This window comes from Zosterops lateralis (assembly GCF_965231275.1).
Source record: "Zosterops lateralis genome assembly, chromosome: Z".
In the NCBI taxonomy this organism is placed as follows: Eukaryota; Metazoa; Chordata; class Aves; order Passeriformes; family Zosteropidae; genus Zosterops; species Zosterops lateralis.
Window position 1 is genome coordinate 1,584,507 of NC_139800.1, and position 27,916 is coordinate 1,612,422.

At 48.1% G+C, this 27,916-nt stretch overlaps 1 protein-coding gene across 3 annotated transcripts; it reads left to right on the forward strand.

Moving 5' to 3' along the window:
• Positions 1–144: 144 nt before the first annotated feature.
• On the forward strand, positions 145–27,916 carry SMAD7 (SMAD family member 7). 3 transcript variants are annotated; one of them, XM_083883827.1, is made up of 4 exons: positions 145–685; positions 1,623–1,676; positions 6,709–6,783; positions 25,827–27,916. In XM_083883827.1, the coding sequence occupies exons 1-4, from the start codon at positions 166–168 to the stop codon at positions 26,363–26,365; spliced, it is 1,188 nt and encodes a 395-aa protein (XP_083739953.1). In that variant the 5' UTR covers positions 145–165; the 3' UTR covers positions 26,366–27,916. The 3 variants fall into 3 exon arrangements, with proteins under 3 accessions (XP_083739953.1, XP_083739954.1, XP_083739955.1); XM_083883828.1 differs by having other exon boundaries at positions 150–685; positions 6,712–6,783; XM_083883829.1 differs by lacking the exon at positions 145–685 and having other exon boundaries at positions 1,439–1,676; positions 6,712–6,783; positions 25,827–27,913.

The following is a 27,916-nucleotide window of genomic DNA, read 5'->3' on the forward strand; positions in this document are numbered from 1 at the left end:
GCGCATGCCACAGCCCGCCTCGGCTCCGCTGCCCCCCGCCGCTGCCCCCCGCCGCCGCCACCGCCGCCGCCGCCGCCGCAGCATCATCATCCCGCCTGCCGGCCCCTTCATGCTCGGCGGACGACATGCCCGTTTTGTAGCCGGGGGCCCCTCCTCTCGTCCCGCATGTTCAGGACCAAACGCTCGGTGCTCGTCCGGCGGCTCTGGCGGAGCCGAGCGCCCGGCGGCGAGGAGGAGGAGGAGGCGGCGGCGGGGGGAGGCGAGCCCGGCGCGGCGGCGGCGGTGGCCGAGCAGCCCCGGGCGCACTTGGGCGGGGGGCGCGGGTGCTGCCCGGGCAAGGCGGGCCGCGGCGGGCGGGCGGCGGCGGGCGCGGAGGCGGAACTGAAGGCGCTGACCCACGCCGTGCTGAAGCGGCTGAAGGAGCGGCAGCTGGAGGGGCTGCTGCACGCCGTGGAGTCCCGCGGCGGGGCCAGGACCCCCTGCCTGCTGCTGCCCGCCAAGGCCGACTCCAGGCTGGGACAGCACTGGTACCCGCTGCCCGTGCTGCTCTGCAAGGTGTTCCGCTGGCCCGACCTCCGCCACTGCTCCGAAGTGAAGCGGTTATGTTGCTGTGAATCCTACGGCAAGGCTCACTCCGAGCTCGTCTGCTGCAACCCGCACCACCTCAGCCGGCTCTGCGAGCTAGGTGAGGAGGCAGGGGGGGATAGAGGGGGGCTGGAGGGGTTAGAGGCGTGCAGGGCTTGCAGGGGTGTGGGAATGCGGGGGAATGGCAGGCACGCCAAGTTGCAGGGCGCTCAGGGGCTGGATGCAGGAGGTGGAGGGGATGCAGCGGTGAGAGGGGCTGGAGGTGTGCAGGAGATGGAGGGATGCAGGGATGTGGGGAATGGAGGGCAGGGGGTGCAGGGGATGGAGAGGATGCAGGGGCTAGAGGGGATCCGGGGGCTGGAGGTGTGCAGGAGTTGGAGGGGATGCAAGTGATGCATGTGTGGAGGGGATGCAGAAATACCTAGACGCAGCCCCACTCACCTACCGGCCCACAAAACTTTGTTTTTGTTTTTTTTTTTCCCTCTTTCTGGAGAGAGGGAAAAAAAAAAAAAAAAAAAAAGAGAAAACCAAACCAAAACAAAACCGACACACAACACACAAACAGAACACGCGCAATAACTTTTCCATTGCCGTGGCTTTATGCATTTCCTTTAAGTACTTAGGGGAGGGGGCGACGCCCCCACCTCCTCCGGGACCCCCCTCCCTCCTTCCCTCCCTCCCCGGGGGCCCCGGCGCTGCCTCCCCGCCGTCCCCGCGCGGTGCCGGGGGATTAAGGGCCGGGCGGCCCCGGCGCTGCCGCGGCTCCGCCGAGCCAAGGAGGCCCCGATCAGACAGCCCGAGCGGCAGATAGCAGGGAGACTGGCGCCAGACGGCCCCTTTTGTTTATCTGACAGCTAAATATCAAGGCAATCACCGCCTCGCTGCCCTGCCTCCAACCCCCAGAGCTAAGACAAACAGTTTTGCTAAAAGAATGCCACTGTTATCATAAGTTCCTATCTTTTTTTTTTTTTTCTTTTCTTTTTTTTTTTCTTTCTCATGGCTCTGCCTTTATTTTCTCTGTACTTCTCTAATTCCAGAGTCTCCCCCTCCACCCTACTCCAGATATCCAATGGATTTTCTCAAACCAACTGGTAAGTGTGGACTTTTTTTTTCAATGCAAGTGTAAGAGATAAAAAAAAAAAAAAGGCAAAACAGCCCCTTTATCAGGGAAAACAGTCCCCTGGCTTTGTCATGCGTTTTGCTTTTGGGTTGCTCGTGTGCTTCTGTGCCTCCTGCTTACCCCCGTGAGAATTAACATGTAATTTATCTAAGCCACCTTGTGCACAAAGTAGGATTTTAAAACTCTGGCAGGAAACTTCAGAAGGGATTGCAGGCCTGTGCTGCTTGAGTCAGCCAGGAAAAGCATAGGCTCCAGTTGGAAACGGCAGTGCTTCTGCACCCCTGGGTGAATTTTTAGGAATTTAGGTTGGGATCCAGCATCTCCCTGATGCCTGGGAATGCCTTGACAAGAGACTGGTTGCTTAGAAATCTAAGTTTTGCAGGAGCCTAATCCTACCTCATTAGGTCGAAAAGAAAAAAAAAAAAGGAGTGGGGAAAAGAGTTCGAAAAGTTACTTTTAAAACCTTTTTTTTTAAAATTTAACTTCGTTAGCCCCGCCGTGCATGCCTGTTGCTCGTTAATTGAATGTCAGGGTGGCAGGGGAGAAGCCCATTTGAGGCTGGCACCAGCTCTTTTGCGGTTGTCTGCATAAACTCTTGGTTGGCAGGGAGCTCGCCCGGGTGTGAGATAAATGAGGCTGGGAGAAGGAGGAGAGAGGTGGGGAGAGTCGGAAACACGAGGAGCCCGGGAGGAGCAGCTCCTGGCTTCCTGAGGATTAGTGGCTCTGGAGTGGGCTGGAGCACGGTGGTCTCTGTGGCTGCGTCCTGCGGTGGTGGCAGGCAGGGGATGGAAAGGTGGATATTACAGATATTCCTGGAGACCAGTGTCAGATTGGTTTAGTTTTTGGGGTTTTTTGGCCAAAAAGTGTCTGTGAAATTACCTCTCTTCAGGATCTCAGTTCTGGTGCAGTGGTGGGGGTCTCAACCTGCCAGCTGCTCCCTTGGAGGGTGGACTGTTGTTTTCCCCTTCTGCAAACTCTTTGGGAACACTAATAAGGCTTTTTTTTTTTTTTTTTTTTTTTTTTTTTTTCTTTGCGGAAATAAACAAAGCTGTTTAACAAACAATTGGGTTGCAAAGCATGAACTGTCTTTCCTTGGTGTGGAAAAAACAGAAGATAAGGGGTCATAAATGAAAGAGGGACATTGGGGAGTACGTTCAGCATCCAGAGCATGTGCTGGGATGCAGAAAGGTTGTTCTGTAATGCACTCTGAGGGTCTGCTGGGTCATGAAGTTTTGTGGGTTTTGCCAAAATTTTGCAAAACTGCATCCCTGGAGTGCTCCCCTAAAAGTTCCTATTTCTGCCTATATGGCTTTTCTCTGCCATACTCATACCTCATACTCTTCCTACTCATTGATGATCCTGGCATGGGATGCAAAGGGATTTGCAGCTGCGGGAGAGAAGGGTTAAAGCTTGGTTTTGGTTTCCTGTAAAGATGTTAGGATAAAATCTATTAGCAGGATTTAAACATCCAATCTGCCTCTGCCAGGATCTCGTTTTCAGTTAGCCGAATGATATATTTATTCATTAGCAAGTGTTGACATAAGGTAGCAAAATGTGTGTAAACAGAAAAGCCGCAGAACATGAATGTGCCATTTCGAAAGGAAAAGTTATTCCTATCGGCCAATAGGAAGTGATTAACGCTGCCCATCGGAAACACAGAAACAACTGGGTTACTCACCAAAAAGTCCTCCTTTTTTTTCCTTTTTGAAAGAAAAATCCACTTGGCAGCCGAGCTCTGACTTAGCAGGGCTGTGACAGGCACCAGTGGAGCCTGCAAGTCTGTGGTGGCAGGTGGGTTTTGCAAGCTCAGGGTTTCTCAGCATTTCCTCTGCAGGGGGACTGAGGGTTTCCCGTCAGTGCCATCTCCTGTGGCAGTTCCCCAGCTGCATATTGAGAACTCTGGGAAGATGTGAAGATTTTTTTTACCTGGCTGATGCCCATCAGCCGTCTTCTCACCTGGGGTGGGAGCAGTCCCTGTGTTTAGGCCCTGCCAGTGGAGCTCTGAATCCAGCAGGAAATTTCTGCTTTTCTGTCAAGCATGATAGTGGTGGTAAAAGTTTTTTAAGTGTTTATGTCTTGTAAGTGCTTCATTTGGAGAGACAGGCAGACAATAAACCTGGGCTGGTGTGGGGTCTGGCAGAGGTTGTCAGATCAGAGAATCAAAAACCAGTTTGTGTTGGAAGGGACCCTAAAGAGCATCTAGTCCAGCCCTCCTGCAATGAGCAGGAACACCTTTGACTGGACCAGGTTTGCTCCAAGACCTATTCAGCCTGCCCTTGAATGTTTCATCTCTCTGTGCAACCTGTGCCAGTGCCTCACCGCTGCCATCATTAACCATTTCTCTCTTTAATATTGTCTAAATCTCTCTTCTCTTTTGGCTTGAAACCCTTAACTGGTGGGGATTGAATTGGTTTTTCTGGAGGTGATGGAGGCTGAGACAGGCTGCGTTGAAGCTGGAGGAAGGCAGGGAGTTGGGAATCTGCTGCAGGCAATGAAATACCACATGAGGCTGTGTTGTCTAGATCTGGTATTTGTGTACTTGTTGTAGAACAGAAGGGTCTGCCCTCGATGGCTGAGTTACCTGAGGGAAGGCTGTGGGTCAGCCTGGCTTGCTCATTCAGAGAATCCCAGAATGGTTTGGGTTGGAACAACCTTAAAATTCATCTCACTCCAACCCCCTGCCTTGGGCAGAGACACTTTCCATTAGAACATGTTGCTTCAAGCCACCTCCCGCCTGGTCTTGGACACCTCCAGGGATGGGGAGGACTTTTATCAAGGAGGGGATTTTCCGTCTTCTCACACAGGGCATTGGCAGGGATGGATGATGGAGGTGTGTGGGCACTCGGCATTCCTGATGTCCCTGCTGGAGCTGCCTCTTGCAGCTGTACTGAAAGTGGGCAGATTTTTTACTCAGCTTTGAGTGGGATAAGGGGCTGCAAGTGACTTTATTGTGCTCCTGTGTGATGGGACTTGGTGGTGCTGGTGCATGGGAGTGCAGGGAACTCAGTGAGATATTGCTGCGGGGCCGAATGCCCTCCTGTGGTGTCAGCTTTCAGGGGAGCTGGAGGTTTGGCAGCTCCCAGGAGCTATTTGACACCTTGCAAGGTTGGGCTGGTGGCCACAAGGAATAACTGTGTGTCTCCGCAATGGTTTCGTGCTGTGGGAAGGCAGAGTTGGGAGGAGATTGATGTGCACCAGGACAAACTTCTGCTCCTGCAGCCTGTCTGGTGCTGAAGGTAAAAGAATCTTCAATGCCCACTACTAAAAAGGGCTCTAGTCACCTCTGTGGGCGGCAGGAAGGGTGTGCAACAATGAATTCAGCCACACACTGGGCAGAGACAGACCCTGTGAGGGTTCTGCCTTTGGGCTCAGCCCACACCTGACCCCTGTGGCTGGTCTAGAGTTGAGCTGCACCAGCTCTGCATTTTGGAAAGGGAGCTCAGGGGGTGATTCATGGATGAGGGGAATTGTCTTTTGGGTGATGGGACACGGGAAAGGAGTTGAGGAAGAAGTGTGGAAACACATCCCCCCCATTGTTAGAATTACATATTTGAAGTTTGGATTCTGTCCTGCCTGATGTGGTAACAGAACTTTGTCACAAATGATCTTTACAGCAAGGCAGCATGGAAAGGACCAGTTATGTGTCCCATATCTGCAGGAACTCCCCAGGGAGCTGTAGCTGCAGGCACAGGGAGCCCAGGGCAGGGCAGAGTGGTTGGTCTAGCAAGTGTTCAGAAAGCCTCTGTGGCTAAAGCAGTTGAAGCCATTGCAGGGCTTCAACTTTCAGGGATTCTTGGCAGGGGAATCTGCTGTCTGGACTAGAATGGGTTAAAAAAAAAGTTAAAAAACCCCTATTTCTTTAAAGCATAGAAAGCACAACAAGGCATTTAGAGAGCGTATCATATACAGTATTTCACAAGTAAGTCTATTTCCTGTCTCCCCTATTGTTTTCAGTTTGATTAAGTATATCCTGTTAAACTGTATATTCCTGTTAGGGCTTTTACTTTACTCTGATAAAATGAGGTTATGCAGACAGGAATTTCTTATTCACTGGTATTTCAGGGGTGGGATCTGGCAGAATTGCTTTATCATAGGGAGAAAATCATCTCGGCTCTCCTGGTGGTGGCCCTTGCTTTGAGATACAGATGTGAATGAAATGAGGGCAGAGAGAGCCCAAACTTGGTGAAAACCCGAAGTCCCTGAGGACCAGAAGTTTGCATGAACTTCACAGCTCTTCTCAGGCTTGTTCTTCAGCTTGTGGTCCCACATGGTAGTGACCAAAAAGCTGGAACTGATGTGTAGGACGAGGAGATCAGTGTGTAGGACCAGGAGACTGGTGTAAGCTTCTGACTGTTGTCACCTGGAGGAGCAAGCTTAGGATAGGGAGGTCCAAACCTTGATCTCCAGCACCTGCATGCATCAAGGAGAAATCTCTAATGCAGCAGTCACTCTTTCCCTGCCCTTTGGTGGTGCATGGAGGAGCAGGTCCAGTTGCCCAGGAGGTGACAATAAGCTGCTGGTGACAAAAATTGAGCAGGGCACCACAAACTCAGCCCGTTCACTGCCAAAGGGCAGCAATGAGACGTTTCCCTTTCAGTTCCTGTTTCGGCGAGTTACAGGTTTTGACTAAATTGGGTGTATAAAGCCACGACTTAAGCATTTTTGGAAGCTCGCTTACATCAGAACGGTGACAACCTTGATCTCCTTAGCCGGTGACTTGTCCAGAGAGGTGGCAGCCAGCCTGTAATTTCTGCCAGTCTATAATCAGCGCTGGCTGGTGATGAAGCACAGCCTTGACTGAGACAACGAGTTAGGGTGGATGCTTCTTGATGAACTACTGTCTCTGCACGGACAATTAGTAATCGCTTCCTGCTAAGCCCTTTGGAATGTGTGTTCTGCTTGGGGCGATGCTGGGAGCCTGAAAAGAACCACCTATATACTGACTTTTTTTTTTTTTTCTTTTTTCTTTTTTTTTTTTTTTTTTTTTTTTCCCTCTGCTCCAGCAGATTGTCCAGACTCTGTGCCTTCCTCCACTGAAACAGGGGGAACTAATTGTCTAGCCCCTGGGGGGCTCTCAGGTAAGACATCTCTTGTTGATCTTGGCTGTGGGTTGTGGGTGTTGTTGGCTGGCTGGGGGTCCTGACAAAAGGTGAAGTGATGCTGGGGGAGTTTTGGGAATGCACATCACTGAGAAGGGTGTGCTCGGAGGGGGAGTTGGGTTTTGTTTCAGTAGCAGCTGTGTGTTTCTGGTGCAGAGGATGTGTTGAAATCCCAGACAAGGTTCTCCATCCTTGAGTTGCTTGTATTTCCTTTGAATTCCAGCCTTATGCTCCATTCATTTTTGGGCTAAGGCAGGAAGAGGCAAAAGGACTGAGGCAGGAGAAGGCTGAGAAGTGTTGACTGGACATTCATTCAGGTCTGTGGATTATGGGAGCAGGTGCAGTCATACCTTAAAGAAGGATTTGGTGTCAAATCCTTGGCTTGGTAGTGGGGGCATCTCTTGTCTCTGGGATGAGAGTCCTGCTCAGGTTTTGCACCTGGTGAGGTCACCAGCATCCCCCATCTGATGCACAAGGCTCATGGTGTCTGGGGAGGAAAGGTGGCCTGGTTTTTAATAGAGGATGTTGCGGAGAGAGTTGATGATGTGTTTTTGTATCCCTTCCTGATATATTCAATGACTTCCATTGTTTTCCTATTTGCCATCTCCTTCAGCCTCCAGTTGCTGTTAGGAGGATGTAGGGTAGTTTCCTCACCCCTCTTGGAGTTTGCATAGAGACACAGAGTGGTTTGGTTTGGAAAGGACCTTTGAAGGTCACTTAGTCCAACTCCCAACGCCATTTCCAAGGCGTAATGTCTCCGGCACCTCATCTCCCACCCCAGACTGGCCACCTCACTGTCTCTACCAGGATTAAAGCGTCTGAAACCGTGTACCTGCAGGTACAGGCTGATGTTTGAAGGTGTTTGCCTTTGTGGGGATGTCTCCTTGATTTATGATTTATTCATCACCCTGAAACTGGAATTGGGAATTAGGTCGTCCGCGGCTGCGCGCGCGCTCACATCTGCCCCTGCCTCTCTCCAGGAATTGGTGTGGATGTGATGTCTTTAAGTGAGCCTTGTTTGTTTTTCTTTGGGTGTAATATATACCCTGTCTGTTATTTGAGAGGGGAGCATATTGTTTGTTCAAAGGCCCTAATGAGAATTAATCAAACGAAGGGGGAGAGGGAACAGGAAAACTTGTTGCTGTTTGTTTTTTTTTTTTTTTTTTCTTCTTAAGGCAGAAGGATTTGAGGTTTTTTTAAAAAAATTTACCACTGGAGCCTATAGCTTCAGGGAATTTAAAAAAAAGGGACTGTAGAAAGAAAAAAGACAAGAAGCAAAACAACACAATAAGGATGTTGTTAGATTTTTTTCCTTTTTTTTTTTTTTTTTTTTTCTTTTTCCTCCTGAAATACACCCTTTGCAGAGGGGAGGAGAGAGTTCAGTTCCACAGGATACCACATGAAATAAGCAGAGGAAGTACTCGCTTTTAAAAGGGGGCTTTCTGTAAGGTTCAGCCTATTGATAACATCTCGTCTGGCAGCTCTGCTCCCGAAGGGAAGGCAGGAGGTGGGGGCTTGGGCTGCAGGAAATAACATGGCTCGTTCCTGGTGCCTCCCAAAGGGCCGCGGGAAGGGGACCCCTAGCTCCTTAATTGAGCTTCTTCCCCAAATGAAAGCACATTTCCACCTGAAAGTACATTTTTAACTTACTTTATTCCATTGTTACTATTCCATTGGATTTGATTCTTGGTGGTTTTTTTTTTTTTGTTGTTTTTTTTTTTTTTTTTTTTGCCTCCCTTATCAAAGGTTCCCCCCCTCCCCAAGCCTGGAAACAGAACCTTTTTACGATCATTAACCGCTCTTTTTTTCCTCCCCAAATGTAATTGTAGCCATTTAGTTTAATGAGGAGCTGATAGGAGAGTTGACTCTTGAAGGGATATGGTTAGCTACCCAAGCCCTGAATGCCTCCACATGAAAGAGCATTTGTTTTGAATTTGCTCTGATTTACTGGCATCTCCCTTCCGCGCGCAGAAGTGCAGCGCTGAAAATTCCCAACTGGAGAGACCCAGTCAAGAAAGGAAAATAAACGCACTTTGGAGCAATCCTCCAAAGCTCACTTTCTCCTCCTTTTTTTTTTTTTTTTTTCTCCTACCCCCTCCTGCATATTTTAGTTAGCAGAAGAGCGTGTTTGAAGAGGGCTTTAATGAGTTATTGGCAGGGTACATGGCTGGCGCTTTGGCTTGGTGTTATCTGTGTTTGGGCAGGTAGGGACGGGTGATGCTGGGTGGAGAATCCAGCATCCCTAGTCCCCTCCAGACCTGTGTGTGTTGGACTTGCAGCTCCTTGATGAAAAGATGGTTTAAGAAAAGGGAAAAAAAAAAAAAAAAAGTAATTATTTTGGTAATTTGGAAACTGGAGTGGGTGTGTGAGGAAAAAAAAGACATCACAGGTGGTTGGTGGTGGTGGTGGGATCCTGCAGCCTTTGGTCATTAGTGATGTGTGGTGGATGCTGGTGTAGCAGCAGGGTCAGAAGTCCTGCTCTGATGTCTTAAAGAGCAAGATTTGGCAAGCAGGGTCACTCTCAGCACTGAGCATTTGGGAATGAGGCCAGCCTGGGGTTCACAGCCACTCCCTCAGGGGAATGCACAGAGGGGTTGAGAGGATGGTGGCAAGGGGAGCACTGAAGGGGCTCAAAGTGAGCGTCCCTGCAGCTCTCCATGAGGAGCCTTTGATGAGGAGGAGTCTCAGATCAGCCACTGCTGGGGTCTGTCTCTCTCTGGGGCTGCAGGCAGTTGTCTTGATGGATACCAGAGGCTCTGGAGGATGTGTGGCAGGGGGGAGAGGCCGGGGGATGTGTTTCCCCCTTGCCATAACTGCTCTGAGCTGCTTGTTCCCTCCCTCCCTCTTCTTTCTGTTCTCCTTCATGACCCAGGAATGCAATCCTGGATAGTCCTTCACACCATGCTGGTGTCCTCCTCTCATCTCACCTCTGCTCTGTCTTCCCCAGCCATCCCATTCTCTGGCTGATGTGCCCCTTGCTTCCCCCAAGGTGCTGTCTCTCTCTTCTGTATTCTTGGCTTTGTTTGTTTTCTTATATCATCTTTATTTTTGTCAGTGGTCAGCCTTGTGGGTAGGTCAGGACTCCTCGCTCACGTTTTCTCCCACTGACATGGCTGTGCTCAGGTATTACCAGCCAGATCTTTTCTGTCCTCAGTGTGGTTAAAGAGCAAAAATATCCCATTGGAGATAAAAATAATTCCCGTAAATAGGAGGCAGAGGGTGGTTTTCCTGTATTTTGAGATGACTTGTTCTCAGCAGATGTGTTTGGTTGTGACTCCTTTCAAACAAGCAGAGCCATCCTTGGAGGGCCTGGGGGTGGCTGGCCCGTGGTCTGGTGGCCTCAGATTGGTGGGAGCCAAATTTTCCTGTATGACCCATGGAGAAGCTCTGCTCCAAGGGTAGAAGTGAGCTGGTGGTGTTTAGTGCTGGGTCTCCATGGAATGTGATCCACCAGCCCTGGACATCTCTATCCTGACCCATGTGTGGTGTGGGGCTGGTGGCTCTTGGCTGGTGGCAGGTTGTGGTGTCCACAGTGGGTGAAGAGGTGGCTCTCCAGCAGGACAGGAGATTAGTGCTGGATCTGCTGGCAAAGCAAAGCTCTCAAGCAGTCCAGAGCTTGTCCTCAGAGAGGGAGAGCAAGTTGAGCTGGCTTGTGTCTTCGCCACATCCACAGCTTTTTTATAGAAGTTGTTCCTGAAATACCAAACCTGAGAGGTTATCCAGATTTTGGCCCAATTCTGCTGGTTTGCCCAAACTCTGGAAGCACCTCAGGGTCTCCCAAGAGCCAGTGGATGTTGAGTGATGATGCTTGGTGGGTGCTGGATCAAGGCTCTCCAAGCCTTGAGGCTGGGAAACCAACAAGGCTCTTCTGTAGCAGGCACAGACTCAGTTTCTCCCTCCCAGCTCCGCACCAAAAATGTAGGGAATAGACTTCCCCAGGCTGGAAGAGCTTTGGCATTCATTCCCTACTCTGGCTCTCTGTGCTCTGGGACCTTGTCTGGTTTAAGGGACCTCTTGGCTGATTGACATTTCATTCCAAAATTGCGGACAGGCCGGGAATGTTTCACTATGCCTCTGATCCCTGCTGGTATCTGCTCGGCGGGGAAGAAGCACCTTGTCCAAATCCGGAGATATTTGCCCCCCAAAGCGGCTTCCCGTCGCTCTCCCCTCGCCCATGTAAACAGGATCCTGTGCTGTTGCTCCGCCAGAGCCCTGCCTGTGTTTTCCCGTTCCCCCTACTTCCACCTCCCTCCCCTACGGAGTTTATAACCTCCTGTGAAATGCCTTTATTTACAAATTGGCATCCTATTATAATCTGAAATTGAGACATCTTCCTGTGGAACTAGGATTGTATATTTGTCCCAGGGATAAACAATTGCTTGGGAATTTTTTTTTTTTTCTTTAAGTCACTTATTTTTGGTTTATTTTTGAGCTTACGTCGTTTTAATATTTTTTAATTTGCTTTGAGCGTCGCGGGGCGCTGCACCCTTTCCTTCCCAGCCTCGCTGGGAGACGTGACCCTCCCCTGCTCCTTGCTTGCCTAAAAACCACAGTCCAGTCCTGGAAAGGACAAGGTTATCAGGGGTTAATGCCAGGATGACAGCACTGGAGCCTCTGGAGCAGAGCAGGCTGCCTGCCAGACTAGGAGCCTCCCGGCTCGCCTCGCACATCATCTGACCGTGGCCGACTGGGAGGAGGGAGCTGGTGCTTGGCACCGACCCCGGGCTCTTGGCTTGGCCACCCTCTCTGGTTCCTTCAAGCCCCAGGAGGGATTTTTTTTTTTTTTTTTTTTTTTTTTTTTTTTTTTTTTTTTTCCTTTTTTTTTTTTTTTTTTAAAGGGGGTTCTCAGCCTGTGGGGACCCTCCTGGGAGACACAGCCGGGATCCTCCTCCCAGCTCCGGACGTTTCGCCGATTAAAATCCTTCCAAAGCAAATAGAATCCATTTAATAATTACTTTTAAGTGCTCTAGAGCCTCTTGAGCCTTTCCTAGATACTCTCCTATGATGTGTTTTAAAAAAAGAAATGATAGCAGAGGTGCTGCCCCCATTAGATAGTTTCAATCCATACCTGTACAGTTCATTAAACCCATTTTTCCAGATGACAGTAAATTTTCCCAAAGCCAAATGGTGCCTTTGGAACAGCTGATGACAAAATGCAGAAGACCCCAGAACCAGCAAGTCCATCATAATGGGGGTGATGGTGGGAACAGTGATGGGGAACCATGATGGGGTTTAATCCCACAACCTGGTGCTTTTTTAGGGAAGAATGAGGCTAGGAAGGTGCATTTTGGAAGTTTTGTCAGTTTGAACCATGCTCTGCTCTCAGTAGCTGCCCTGACGAGCGCCGGCAACTTGATCACTGGGGACATTTAAAACTCTGTGGGACAAAAACACTCGTAGAGGAGCAGCCCCGGGCTGGCAGGGATGTGGGCTGCATCGTTTCCATCCCCACTGTCTGCCAGCGGGTATCACTTACACTAAAGGAACCAGTAACATTAGCCACATGCATTTCCCTGCCACGGGCATTTGGGGGGATGCCTGTTTCCAGCCACGGTGGCCAGCACCATTAACCTCCCTGCTGGCTCACGGCGGGGCGCAGCATGTTTTAGGGTGCCCAGGACAAAATTTTGTGTAGGGACCCTGTCCCCAGCCCTAACTGTGCTCCAGCAGGGTGACAGCCTGGTCGACGGGTGGGTGCCAGCCCCTCTGCTGTCCCCCGCCAGCATGAATGACCCACGCCGCAGCCTGGCCGCCTGCCTACTGTCACAAAGGAGCTTCCTTCCCGGTTTATTTTCAGCGCTGTGGATATTATTAACCGCTGAGGCACAGTCTCTCTCTCTCTCTCTGCTCCAGCCACCCTCGCTTTTTGCCTAAATCGCTTTGTTTTCGCCCGCCGCCGGCGCGGCCGCGGTGCCGCCGGGGTACCGGCTGCGTCACGGCTGCTGTTGAGGAACAGAGGGCATGGAGGAGCCTGAGCCTGATCCTGCACGGGGCTGAGGGCAGGCAGGGGAAGGAGCTCGGTGGCTCACAGGATTTCTGCCTGCTGTCTTTGGATTAGCCCCTGGGTTTCTTTTTTTTTTTTTTTTTTTTTTTTTTTTTTGCTATTCTTCAAGTTCTTTTTTGTAAATGCAATGTCTTGAGTGTTGCTGTCTGCATCTTTCTCTACAGGTTGTTTTACTTTGTTTTGTTTCTTTCTCTCTTTTTTAAAAAAATTATTTTGGTTTTTTCCTTTTTTCTTTTCTTGTTTCCCCTCTTTTTTCTTCCGTTTTCCTTCCTCTACTTTTTATTCTTTTTCTCCTTCTTTTTCTCCTTTTCCTCCTCCTTCTTTTCCTCCTCCTTCTTTTCCTCCTCCTTCTTTTCCTCCTCCTTCTTTTCCTCCTCCTTCTTTTCCTCCTCTTTCTTTTCCTCCTTTTCTATTTTCCTTCTTTACTTTTTTCTCCTTCTGCTTGTTTTCCTTCTTCTTCCTGTTTTCCATCTCCTTGTTTCCCCTTCTTCTTTTATTTTCCTTCTTAATGAAAGAAAAGAGCTTCTCTGGGCAGGCATTGCAAGGATTTTCCATCCCCATCCAGGGGAGGATGGGGGCTTGGATCACCTGTGCACGGACCTTCAGGGGGTCTTTGCCCGTGGGCTCAAGCCATCAATTCCAAAAAGCTTTTTCCAGGGTGTTTTGTGCTGCTGGGGATGTGATGTGGTGTTTGCTAAGAGACAGCAAACTCACATTCCTTTTTTCTTTTCTTATTTTTCCCCTGGTTTTTTGTTTTTTTTTTTTCCACTCTCTTCTTTTGGGTTACCATTTAAATGCGCGATGATAACTTTCACCCTGTTAATTAACAGGAAACATTGGGACAAGACAGGAAATTACATCAGTCTTTTATGAGGAAAGAGCCAAGAAAAAAAAAATGCAAGAAAACATAGTTATTAGTGAAAGGAAAGAAAGTGCCAGCGGAGGGAAAAGAAAGAAAAGGAGAAAAAAGGAGGAAAAAACACCATCTCATAGGCCCTGCTTTTCCAAGGGAGCCTGCTCCAGGACTTGATTTTATTTTTGTTATGTTGAAAAATATTTGATTAACAGGGTCACCTTTGCTTGAGCGCGACGGTCCAGCTTCCCGAGGAATTTTTTTTTTTTTTATTTTCATGCTTTTTCTCAGCTTCCTTCCCCAAACTGTGAGGCCTAGGAAGCTCTTGGCCGGGAGACTAATTTTGGTTTGGCTGCTCAGCCCTTCAAATTGGTCCCCACCCAGTGTCATTATCTTGGTTTTAACTTGCAAGGGGAAAAAAAAAAAAAAAAGCCAGAAAGAAAAAAACCACCCTGTAAGAGCTGGCTCAGCCCTTCTCTACCCTTTTAACCTCACTACAGAAAAAAACCTACTGGCTGCAGCCTCCCTGGTTGGGTTGTGCTGGCAGTGCTGAAGCACCGTGGGCTGGTTGCAGGAGGTCCTGGTGATGCTCTTGGTGATGGTCCCCTGTGCCTGGCTCTGTCTCCTTCCTCACCCTCCCTCAGCAGGATCCCTGTTGGGGTGCTGGGGTTTGGTGAGCCAGTTTTGGGGTGAAGTCCTGGCTCCCTGAGCACGTGGAAAGACAATTCTTGCCCTTAAAGGAATAATTCAGTACTGCTGGGACTCTTAACCCTAGTTGCAAATATGTATCTTATAGATGTACTTAATAAGTGAGACTGTGGATGGTTAAATACTGAGCAAAATCTATTCAGTCTCTGTGTATAGGCTGAATATGTATGGGGAAAATTTATTCAATATATTATATATATGATTTTGTGAGATATAGTCAACATACAGTGTATATATTCTGTAGATCTATAGGTTGAATGCATGCAATATATTGGTTGTATGTTGAATGTGTTCCATATTTGTATGGAATTCTATGTAATACTTCTACAGATTAAAGAGATTTTGTTCATAGAAACCAGAACTTCATCAATAAGAGGTGACTTTGTAGTGGAGAAACTTGGCAGTTAGGAAGGTGGTGGAAATTCAGACATCTGTCACTTTCCAAGTGGTGAGGTTGGCTGTGGATATAGTCATTTTTGGTGATGGAAGGCTTTGGGCCAAATTTATGGGTGATAAAAATTACCAGGCATCACTGCTGGGCAGGAGCCCCCTCCATGGTGGAGGATGCAAAATAATACCAGAGGAGCTGAGTGTCTGTTTGCACATTGGTGTTTGTGCAAGGTGAGGTTTTGGGTAGAAAAGCAGGGAAAACTGGCAAAAGAGTCAAGAAACTAAGCCATGGGATGAGGTCCTGCCCGCCCACGTGGAACAGCTGTCAGTGACCCTGTGGCTGGGCTCTGGCAGCACCTTCCCAGGCAGAGAGGACAGAGTCAATAACTCCATAAAATCATTCTTGCAGCAGGAATCAAGTAACAGGAGTTTTATTTGGAAAAGGAGCTGGGAGCCTGAAGTTACATCACTGCATTTGAACTGATGAATTCATTTTCTTTGGAAGCCAGTCTGAGACTTTTTAGCTCACGATAAGGAACAAACCCATAAATCATAAGCAGAGGCCTGTAGTTTTACTGTTCTTTGTCACAGCCAAGCATGGAAAATGTATCCTGGGTGTCAAGAGCATGAAGCCTTGGCTCACCTGAGAGTTGCACTGCAGTTATTTTCTGGAGAAGCTGGTTGTGGTGCTGGGCTTGCCAAACCCCAGATTCCCTGGGCTTTATCCCTATGTGAGGATGCTCCTGGGTTTTGGTGATGCCCAAATCCCTTGGGTTTCAGCTCTGTGAGGATGCTGCTGCCTCCCAGCGATCCACACTATCCATGGGCTTTGTCCCCATGGGAGGATGCTGGTGGCTGTTAGTGACAGCCCCAAACCCCCTGAGTTTTGTGCCCATGGGACGCTGCTGGTGGCTGTTGATGACAGTCAAACCCCCTGAGTTTTGTGCCCATGGGAAGATGCTGGTGATAGCCCAAACCCCCTGAGTTTTGTGCCCATGGGAGGATGCTGGTGATAGCCCAACCCCCCTGAGTTTTGTGCCCATGGGAAGATGCTGGTGATAGCCCAAACCCCCTGAGTTTTGTGCCCATGGGAAGATGCTGGTGGTAGCCCAAAGCCCCTGAGTTTTGTCCCCATGGGAGGATGCTGGTGGCTGTTGGTGATGCCACCCTGTCCATGGCATGTCCCCACTCGGGACATGGCTCTGCTGTTGCCACCAGAAATGGGGTGAGACGAGCCACGAGGAGTTTTGGGCCTTCTTTTTTAACCTGTGTGCTGCCAACCTGCCCCGTTTCATAGCCCAGGGGCAAACCTCTGCTGGCCTCTGTCTGCGGGGAGGGGGTGCCAGCTCCGCCGGAGCGCCGGGAGGGTTAATTACTTAATGAATATAATATTCTCCATAATTGCTACGCGTTATTAATCCAGAGCAAAGTGAGAGGCGAGGGGAGGGGTGTGTGTGTAGTGTATGTGTGTGTGTGTGTGCATGGCCAGGCTTGTGAACTCCTTCCCAACGCCATCCATCCTGTCTGTCCATCCCTTGATTGCCCCCTCCCTGGGCTGGGGCTGGTGCTGTCCATGTGTCCGTCTGTCTGTCCAGCCCTGGGCGGTGACCCCGGGATGTGCATATCCCGTGTGCCGTGCGCTCCGCCGCCCGCTCTTAGGAATAGGCGTGATTAGATTATGAAGGCAGACAGAAGTAATGATTAACTTTTTCAGTCTGCCTGCTGTCTCCAGTCTGGCGCTGGGTGTTTTTTTTTCCCCCTAAGTAGGCCCTGGCCCCGCGTCGACAGGGTATTAGGTTGTAAAGAAAGCCAGGAGGAACGAAGGCGAGGGAGGGGAGGGGAAAGGGGAGGGGAGGGAGCCTTTTCCATCGGATCCGGGACTGGAATTTATTGGCAGGAATGCAGTAAATGCTCCAAATGCCAGCCCAGCTAAACAGTTTTCATAATTGTTACGGAGCAGGGCACGACGGACGTGAAAAGGACTTTTGTTCCTCCTCTGCTTTTTCCATGGGTTTGCATCTCTGAGAGGGAGATGCTGCTCTGGGAAAAGTTGCTGGGGGAAGTGGGCTTTTTAAATTTTTTTGGTGTGGGGAGAAACACGTATATTTATGTCTGCTTTCAGTCTTTGGGAGAGAATTCTGGGTCAGTGTGCTGCAGGGAGAGGAGGGTTGGGGGTTTTTTTCAGTAGTGGAATAAGAACAGCAGTGATGCTGTTGTGTGTGTGTTAATAATGCAGTTGGTGGGGGGAAAATCCTAACACACATCTGTGTATTAAGTATCCATTTGGAAATCTTAGACTGCTCTACTTCAGTTTTTATTAAGGTCTTAACAAGGTTTTTAAGGTGTAACTCACATGGCTACATGTTGTCAGTGGAGTGCTGTGGCTTTCCTGGGGGCTGTATCCCTGCCCTCTCCTGGGAATCCCCTGAGTGCTGGACACCCTTCCCTGGCTTGAAACAGCAAAGCTTTATTTTTCAAATAGCTTTAATTTTGTAAAAAAGCTTTTTAAGGTCATCCTCTAAACCCCACCTGGGTGGCTGTGCTGAGTGGGGGTGTGACTGGCATGATCCAGTGGCCTCTGGTGGCTTCAGCATCCGTGGCATGATTTATCCCAGAAAAGGTGATGGGCAGGATGCTGCCACAGGAGCCTCCAGCACAGCCCAGGCCGGGAGAGAGATTCTTGGCAAGCTCACCCTCACGTCTGATTTGCATCTCAGTAAGTCAGGAGCCCTTTGTGCGCTGGTTTCTCTTTCTCAGAAGGTTTCTGGTTGAGATCTGGGTTGGGTTTGGGTGGGGAAGAGGTGTGTCCTGGTAGCTGCTGAGGCTGGAGCATGGAGGTGGCTGCTCCTCTCTGGGAGCTGGGGCTGGTACCAGCCCTGAGTCACCTGGAGCTCCCAGGGCAGCATCTCATGAGGGCTGTGTTTTCCAGACAAGCCTCTTGGCTGGTTTGTTACAAAAGTGAGATTGTTTCAGGTTGCCTCGGGGAAGGGGAGAAGGTTGGAGAGTGCACAGGGCAGTGGAGCACCTGCACCACCTCCAGAGCCAGCAAGTCCCCACTGGCACACAGCAGCAACATGCAGCAAAAAAATAGGATTTCTGGGGGGTTCCCACATGGATCTGCATTCCCTTGTGACTCTTTGGGTGTCCTGGGAGTCTTAAAAACCTTATGGATTTTGGCAGGGCCGCTCTGGAAGGGTCTCACCTCTTGCAGCATCCCTTTGTCCCACTCAACTCGAATTGGAGCTTGGGGAAGGGATTCCCGTCCTACTGCTTTTTTGAAACAAGGGAAAAGTTTTCCCACACCTTTGAGGGGTGCAGAAGGAGAGGCAGATAAAGAAGGTTCTTTAAATTAAAACTTCAAAAATAATTAGGCTGACTGTATACTAAACAACAGCAAAGAGGCCCATTTACTGTAAATATTATGAATGGATTTGGCTGGCTTCTTCATCCCCACCCTTCCTCTAAGGCTTTTCTCTGAGCTGAGTCGAAATTCGGCCTTCAGACAGCACAGTACTCTATAATTTGCATGGCTGATGAGGCCTGAAGCCTGGTACGGAGGAAACTGGAGTCAGCTGGCTCCTCTAACCACTGGAGACAGGCAGACAGGCATTTTTGGTGTGTGCCTGCATATTTTCTCCCCCCCCCGCCCCACCACCTTGTAGCTTCAGCCTTGCCTGGCTTTTAAAGAGAATGGTCACAAGAAAAGGGCTCTTCTCTTCTAGAGTCGTTTTTAGCCGTGGTAATTGATTAATCACCGTAATTAGACAGTAGCAGTGACTAATAGGATGTTTATGAATCAAATTTCTGGTTTGGTGGACTCCATGAACTCAGCAGTTTCACTTGGGCTCTTTTTCTGCCATCCTGTAAATGGCAGGGGACATGGATCACCCTATATTTTTTAATATGTTTTTTAATGTTTTTGGACATTATTCCTGGTCCAGTATCTGCACCACTATTGGCATCTGCCATAGTGGTGTTTGCTCTTGAGTCTCTGTAGGTCTGCAGTAACATGCTTGCAGGGTTCTTTTCTATCTTTCTCTCTTTCTCCTTACTTTTCTCTCCTTCTTTTTCTCCCCTTCTTTTTCTCCCCTTCTTTTTCTCCCCTTCTTTTTCTCCCCTTCTTTTTCTCCCCTTCTTTTTCTCCCCTTCTTTTTCTCCCCTCCTTTTTCTTCCCTTCTTTTTCTTTCCTTCTTTCTTTTCTTTTCTTCTTTCCTTCTTTCTCACTTTTATGTTCTTGCTGAATTCACCCTGGAGAAGGTCAGGGCTGGGTTCCAGGTTGGGGGAAGGCTGACTCAGGGCTCCTCCACCAAGCTGGGGTGGGAATCTGAGGGGATGTCCTCAGGGGTGAATCATCTCTACCCACCATCTCACCTGACCTCCTTTCTGTCCTGATTTCACAAGGAGGGGATTCCCAGCTGTGGGGAAGGTGATGGCAGTTTTTGGTTGGGTCACCTGGGGACTGAGCAAAGCCCTCCCAAACTTTCAGGTCACCGTTAATACAAACCTGAACCAAAGTTCAAGAAAAATGGGGAAATATGAGACTCCTTCCCCTGATGGCTTCTGCCATATTTTATCCTGCTTGACCTCATCAGACTCAATCTTAGTAAACATCAGCAAACTGAAATCTTGCGGCAAAACTTAACATTTATTTTCGTGCAAGGTTGACTGATTTTGCAAGGCGCAAGGAGCCATTTGAGTGATTGATTGGACAACTTGCTAATAAATTAAAAAAGTAATCTTAAGGCTCTTTAGCCTGCATGACTACCGTATCTGCTGAGTAATAAGAGCCGTCTAATTAGACATAGACACAAATTTATGGTCTAGCCTGTCAATCCACGGATTAAGGGCTGCATAAGTACCTACTGACACGATGGGCTGTAATGGCTCCTAAAGAGATGTTATGGTCTATCATGTCAATAATCCACAGATTAAAGGCTCCCTAAGTAGGTTTTGATGTCTCAGCTCTTGGGGGCTCCTGTGCTGAGGGACCCCACGGGCCCCCCAGGGCGGTGCCATCCCTGCAGAAGGTGAGGGTTTATTTCTTCTGCAAACAGCAGGAGTTTAACACACGACTATGCTTGAAATTAGGCTTTCAGGAACCCTCCCAGCTGTCAAAGGCACATCCTGGTGGAGGTGAAGCTGTCTAGCCCTTGTGTGCTGGGAGATACAAATGGTTTGGGGCAAGCCCTGCTATGGGTGGAGTCTGCAGGCTGCCCACAAAGTTTGTTAAAGGCACAAAGCCCCTTTTCTGCAGCTGGATATATCCTTTAATGTGGATTTATCCTTTAGTTTGGACTTTTTTTTTTTCCTTTGCTTTTGCTGAATGTACCTGGAAATCCAGCTTTTAGGTATTTTTTCTTTGTTTTGTTTGCTTATCTGTTTGGTTGGTTTTGGGTGGTTTTTTTGTTTTGTTTTGTTCTGTTTTTCTACTCTGTAAGTCACCTGAGAGACTAGAAAGGAAGTGGGATTACACTTTTGGGTGCCCGTTTTTCTTTGTTTTGATGAGCACACTATGCTCTGTGTTCTCCTCACCTTGTTGTAATGCCTTTCACTTCTCAACTAAGTGGCCAGGGGGCTGTTTTTCCTGATATCCCACAAAATCAGCACTTGCTAGTAGCGGAGCAGGGGGGAGGGCAAAACTGCAACTGGAGAAGTCCTGAGGACTGTCCAGAAGAGCATTTAAAACCCCATAAAAATCTCTGGGGCTTGTGTCTCCATCTCTTGCATCTCCAAGAGAAGATGAGGGTCATGGCAGTGTCCTGGACACACAAATGCCACCTGAGGTCAGCCAAGGGAGATTATCGGGCGCGAGACGTGCTGAGCTTGGTCTCAGCCCCAGACAGACACGTTGTGCTGACACCAGTCCAGACATTTTTTTTTTTTTTTCCAAGCACAAATGCCCTCCGTGTGTGCTGGTGGATAAAGGAGGAAAGGCTGTAATGTGTCCATCTGCTCCTTGGCAGTGCCCATGGCAGTTGTTTTCCAGCAGAAAGCTGTCCCCTGGAAAGCCAGGCAGTTTTTTTCCAGGTCTTTGGGTCTCCCAACAGCACAAGGACGTGGAGCTGCTGCAGCCAGGCCAGAGGAGGCCACGGAGATGCTGCCAGGGCTGGAGCCCCTCTGCTCTGGAGCCAGCCTGGGACACCTGGGGCTCTTCACCTGCACAAGAGAAGGCTCCAGGCAGAGCTCACAGCCCCTGCCAGGGCCTCAAGGGGCTCCAGGAGAGCTGCACAGGCACTGGGGACAAGGCCTGCAGGGACAGGACACAGGCAGTGGCTTCCCAGGGCCAGAGGGCAGGGCCAGATGGGATGTGGGGCAGGAATTGGTGGCTGTGAGGGTGGGGAGGCCCTGGCACAGGGTGCCCAGAGCAGCTGTGGCTGCCCCTGGATCCCTGGCAGTGTCCAAGGCCAGGCTGGACAGGGCTGGAGCAGCCTGGGATAGTGGAAGTTGTCCCTGCCCTTGGCAGGGGGTGGAATGAGATGGACTTTAAGGTCCCTTCAAACCCAAACCATTTTTGAAAATGAGGAGACTTTTGTTAGCAGTTCATGGTAAATGCTACCATAGTGAGTACTGTTGATGTTTGATGGGAAATCCAGACCCAGGACTGAGGCAGTGGAGGGGCTGAGATGGTGAGAACTTTAGGAAGAGCATGAATAGATGCTCAGGACCAAAACTGCTTTTTGGAAAAATAAATGTGTATGTACATATATTACAAAAAGTGTATGTACATAGTTCGGAACACTTCTACATTTGGAAAGTTTAATTTGCCTCTAAGCCTGATGTAATTGATGAAACATCCAATTACAGGCATGTAAAATTCTCATTAGTAGGCCCATTTCACTCCCATTTTCAGTTTTGAGTTGTTGTCACAGGTACTGGTGATAATTTTGACAGCCCTTGACATGGTCAGCTGGGAGCAGTCCTGGTGGGTCAGATAGCTCAGTGTGTGCTAAACTTGCTCTTTTCTTTCAAGGTTGGTTTGCTACAGGAAAACATTTAGCTAAAAAAAAAAAACCTGAACAAAACCAAAAGATCCCCAGCCTAGTTCCCCTTTACATTCATGAACTTGGCACGGGGACAAGGCTGACATCTGAAGGACAACAGAGATCTAAAACAACCCCAGGACAGGAGCTGTGTTGTTTTAGTTTACTATTATTATTATTATTTAATTTTGCTAAAATGCTTTGGGTCTTTGTGAATTAAAAAAAGATAAATTTTTCTTCCCAAACTCCAAATAAAACTGCTGGAGCTTGGAAAGAAAAAGTATGGATGACATGCCTTCATCAACTTAAATGCGCCATGTGATGGTGAGAAAAGCCACACCAGAAATTTCCTGCCACTACCAAACAGGGGGAAATGTGAGTCCTTCTGCCATGGCTTGGAAGAACCAGCTTGATAAATTTTGGTGTTTCTGTGGTGTCAATGTCCCATACCCACTGTTGTTTCTGCAGCTGTCAAATTTTTGGGGGAGGTTGTTGCTTTAGTATGCCATCCTCCTGGATTTCTGTGTGGATGAGTGTGGAGAAATCCTGACTGTGGTCTTTTATTGAGAAAATGCAGGCAGGACTTGATGGTTTTGGAGGTCAAGGGAAGTGGTGGGGAACCTCATTGCCTGTTGTGCTGACTGGTGTGTTGAGTCTTAGCTGGGATGATGCCTTGATGGAGGACAATTGGCAAAATTGGGGCAGCCCCTCAGGAAAACCCAGGAAAGTGTTAAAAACATGGCAAAAAAAAAAAAAGAGTTTTCCAGTGGGAATGGGATATGGTGTAATATGTTCGTGCTGGGGCATCACTAGTGATGAACCATCTGCACCAAAATTACCAAAAATGTTTCCCCAGAGGCTTTGAGGCATTGCCTTGATTTCTCCCCTCTCTCTTTGAGGAGCTGGTGTGAATGGCTGTTCTCTGTGGACCTGACCATGAGTGATCAATACAACTAATTCCCTAAATTCCTGAGGGCGAGCTCACTTTATTTTCAGCTACTTCTATACTATTATTTTTTCACAATGAGCTTGCACAACGCACCGGGGGGAGCCCGCTGGAGCCTCGGGGAGGGCTGTAATGGAAACCATGGAAAATCCTAATAACCCAGTGATAGCAGCAAATGGAGGGATCCTTAATAACCAAATAATAGCGCAGATGTTTATAGCATTAAACATTATCATTGTTTGCTGGGATATGGGAACGCTCCCAGTTTGCTGGGAGTTTTCCAGGCATTTAGAGAGGGATGTGCTTGCACCGAGGAGCTCGTAAAAACGATGCTTTTAACTCAAAACAGGGATCCCAGAGGGTTTGCAGCCGCCTATGGGCTGTCGCACACCAGGATGTGTCGAGGAGGATGTGGCTGTGAATTTTTCCTGGGATCTGGGGGTTTTTTTGTGTGAGTTTGGAGATGGGAGTTGGATGGTTGGTGCCTGCCATGACCCCCAGGTTGCACAGGGTGAGATCCCAGCAGGGTGTTTTTTGAGCATAATAATTCTGTTTGCTTCATTTGCACAGATCCGCTGTTATTATTGCCACCAAAAAAAGCCTTTTGGGGAAAAAAAAAAAAAAAAAAAAGTCTGTCACTATAGGAAGCATCTCTTGAGTCACTTTTTCCTTCTCTCCTGCCACCTCCTCCCCTGTCGGAGTGATGCCACTGGCTTTTCCCAGCCCTTTTCCTGGCACATGCCAGAGCCAGGGAGGTGGGTGGGAGCAAGGGAGCTCCCCCAGGGTCCCAACAACTGCAAAAAGCAGCTTTGGTGGTGGCTGGCAGGGAGGCCTGAGCCTGTTTATCCCAGCTCAGCCCTAATATTCTCATGGATTTTTGACTAGACACGCAGTCAACAGCCGAAGCCCACAAACGGAAGAGGCTCTGGCATATTTATACTGTGTGCTGGCATCAGCTCCTTAAAAAAAACTCCAACATCCCGGATTACCTAAGATTCGTCCTTGAGGTCTGGTCACCCCATGTCATTCAGAAACCTAGTGGGATTCATTCATGAACTTCCAGCCCTCCATAAAGGTCTGTTCATTCATCGCCAAGGCAGTTTTCTATTTTTTTTTTTTAATTTTTTTTTTTATTATTATTTTTTTATTATTATTGGTAGGTTCGGGGGTTTTTTTTTCTTTTCCTTAAATGCTCTAGCAATTAAATAGCTCTCTGTAAGCAGCAGTGAACTAGTTGTTACGTGGTCTTCACTGATGCAAGCACAAAAACCAGGTGGAAAAACTCCTTTATTCCCCCTGCCACCTCCTGAAACAGATACTTTTATGTTCAAATCAATAAAAACCTATAGGAATTTCAGCAGGGGTCCAATGGCTCCAAAATTCCCTCAACTGCTGTAAAACAAAACCCAAAAAGGCTCTGAACATCACTGTCAGGCTGACAGTGAGGACAGAGGTAGGGAGTGGCCAACAGAGATCCCCCTTTGGATTAAGGAGCATCCTTCTCCTAGATCCAGAAGCATCCCTCCCAAATTCTTCTCTCTCCCAGGCAGGTGGTGGAAACTCCATCCTGGGGGTGTTTCTTGCCCCTCTGGGTGCACTTTTGCACGGAGGACACCCCATCTGGGTTAGTGGGGAGGAGGTAACCCAAGCTGGCCTTCCTGCCCCTCCTCAGCCCCAGGTTTCAGCAGGACATGAGGTTACCCACAGCAAAGTCTTGTCAGGCACCAAAAAAGGGAGTGGAAGGACAAACTGGGGTGCACCCTGACAGATGCTGTCCCAAGGACCACCCCAGCATGACCAGAACCCCCACCCCTGGTTTAATCAGGGAATGAGGAGGGTCCCTATTTTGAGACATACACAGTCAGGCCCATTTTTAGTAGCTGCCTCCAGCAACTGGAGAAATATTTTCCTTGCTGGCATAGAAATGAGGAAATTAAAAGTGTGCGGCTGGGCTTTTTTTTTTTTTCTTTTTTTTTTTTCTTTTTTTTTTTTTTTTCTTCTTCTCTCTTAAAAGCACAGTGCAGGGCTAGAACGAGATGGGAGGAAAACTGGGAAAATGGGTTTATTAATAGAAAAAAAACAGGCAGAGCCAGTGTGTTGTCCTGGGAGGGAGGGGCTGGGGGGGGGCTGCAGGAAGAGCTTTTTGGTTGCTGGGTCACCTACTATCCCAGCTCCAGTAGTTTCTCTCATAGTTCAGGGGATTATTTTGGTAGTGCTCGCTAACTTGCATTCCCAGCTCGATTTTTTTTTTTTTAAATACTATTATAGAGATGAATAGTTCCCAGGTCTTAACATGCCTACTGAGGCTGGAAGGAATTACCCGCCGAGCAGCGCCAGGCTGCTTGGGATCCTCCACCAGGAAAAGGCTTTCTCACATTTTTTTCCCCTCCTCCTGCCTTGCTTTTTCCTCCTACATCACGGCCATGCTGCATGGGGTAACTGTGGGAAAGAGAGTTCAGAGAAGGGGGCTGCATGAATGGATTTCTACTTTTTTTCAAGTCTTTCGGCCATTTTTGTTAACACGTGTGAGATTTTTTTGGTTCCCTCTATCTTTTGGTGTTTCCTGTAGGTTAGAGTGGTATCTCATGTCCCCATATCTCATGACCATCAGACAGGCCCTGCAGGCAGGAAAAAGCCCCATGAACCAGAGCAGTCAAATTCTTGTCCCCTCTGGTCTTGTGGGTTTCAATGTGGTTTTCTTAGCAGCACCTCATTTTTTTTTCAGTGTCTGTGCGCAGTAGATTGTCATTTATGGAAATAAATCCATCATTCAGTCGGTGAAAATCAGGGGATTGAGGTGTTTGGTTGCCACAAGCATCTCACCTCTCCTGTTGGCACTGGAGGTGGTCCTGGTGTTGTTTTGAGTGAGGATGGCTGTGTCATTGTCACTGACTGTGTCATTCAGGACCTGTAAATCCACCTAGAACTGGGCACTGAAACAACAGTGACAACACTGAAACAACAGGAGCATCCCAAACCTGGAAATGTTTTTTTGGAAATAGTGGATAACGCGCTGTTGGCATTGATGTGTGCATGGAGAGGATTGTGAAGACATGGGTCCTGGTGGTTCTTATTAGGAACTAATTAATGCTAAGTTTAATGCTAAATTTCTCTCTTTGTTTTTTTTCTCTTTTCCTCCAGATTCTCAAGTTCTTCAGGAGCCAGGGGATAGGTCACACTGGTGTGTGGTGGCATACTGGGAAGAGAAGACGCGCGTGGGTCGGCTGTACTCTGTCCAAGAGCCCTCCCTGGATATCTTCTATGATCTACCTCAGGGGAATGGTTTCTGCCTCGGACAGCTCAACTCTGACAACAAGAGCCAGCTGGTGCAGAAGGTGCGCAGCAAGATCGGCTACGGCATCCAGCTCACCAAGGAAGTGGACGGCGTGTGGGTGTACAACCGCAGCAGTTACCCCATCTTCATCAAGTCGGCCACACTGGACAACCCCGACTCCAGGACGTTGCTGGTTCACAAAGTGTTCCCAGGGTTTTCCATCAAGGCCTTCGACTACGAGAAGGCGTACACCTTGCAGAGACCCAACGACCACGAGTTCACGCAGCAGCCATGGACCGGATTTACCGTGCAGATCAGCTTTGTGAAGGGCTGGGGCCAGTGCTACACCAGACAGTTCATCAGCAGCTGCCCCTGCTGGTTGGAGGTTATTTTCAACAACCGGTGACTCGAGACAGAGTGAACTCATGACATCTATACTCCTTTGCTGCTATTTACTTCCTTCTGAGTGCTTGCTTTTCATGCGGACTTTTTTTTTGTTTTGTTTTGTTGTTGTTGTTGTTGGTTTTTTTTTTTTGGTTCCGTTTCGTTTTGTTCGCCCTTCTTCGTTTTGAGAAATAGCTTATGAAAGATTTTTTTTTTTTTCGTTGTCGTTCGTTTGTTTGTTTGTTGGAATTTTTTGTTGTTGTTGTTTTTTTTTGCCTTTGGGGTATTTTGATAAAAATATATATATATATCTATTTTTTAAAAGTGTGAATGACCAATAACTCTCAGAAGGGCGAGAGAAGGGTGCAGTTGGGGATAGATCACATGAGATAATTAATTTACTTCACGCCTCTCAAAAAGGATTATCCAATGGGGATCGACGGATTTGAAAGCCACTAGCTCTATGTTACAGCTCCTTCTCTTGGACAACAAAAGGAGATGACTGTATTTTTATATGCACCACCTTCCCCGTGACGGTGACACCGAGACCTCCTTCCCCAGCAGTGCTGACCCCGCGTTGCCGCCGAAGGATGGTGCAAAAAAAAACCTTCCCAGACAGGTCTTTTGCCGACCTTTTGTGTTTCTCTTGTTGGCTGGGTTCATGTCTTGTCACTGTGTTCATTGTTCCACTGCTTTTTCTATGTTTTTTATGATCGTGGATTGGTGTAAGGGGAGGAAAACAACAGCGGAGGGACTTCGGGCATTTACGGCCCGTTGCTTGATCGTTTGAGCTGAGATGCAGAGTGACAAAATTGTAAACCTTTAATTTAAAAGAAAAAACAAAACAAAAAAAAGTTAAAACAAAACTAAAGACAAAACAAATGGGGAAAACAAGAGAAAAAAAGTGTTCACAACAGTCGGTGTGTCGTAACCTGCTCAGATCAGGTTATCCAGGTACCATCTTATCTGGAAATGCAGTTGTGCTTTCATTTCTTCTTGAATTCATACACGAGTATGATACTTTTACACTGTTCTTAGCTCAATGAGCATGTTTAGACCTTAACATAAGCTATTTTTCTAAATATAAAGGTTTAATTGAACAAGAGAGCATTCTTCTTGGAACTTTAGCATTGTAGTGCTTTGGAAAAACACCCACACAAAAGAAAGGACTCCTTAAAAAACCCTGAGATTTATTAAAGAAAAAAAAATGTATTTTATGTTATATATAAATATATTATTACTTGTAAATATAAAGACGTTTTATAAGCATCATTATTTATGTATTGTGCAATGTGTATAAACGAGAAAAAAGTAAGAAAGATGCACTTTGCTTTAATATAAATGCAGATAACAAATGCCAAATTAAAAAAAAAAAAAAAAAAAAAGAGAACACGAGATTGGTGTTTTTTTCTATGGGTGTTATCATCCAGCTGAATGTTTCTTTTTCTAAAGGAGTCTATGTTCCATTAAAAAATAAAAATGTACACTTGATCCCAAACTGTGCCAGGTGGCTTTTTTTTGTGGTGTGGAGGAGGCAGGCTGGAGAGGCGCTGCCCTGAGTCAGTGCTGGATG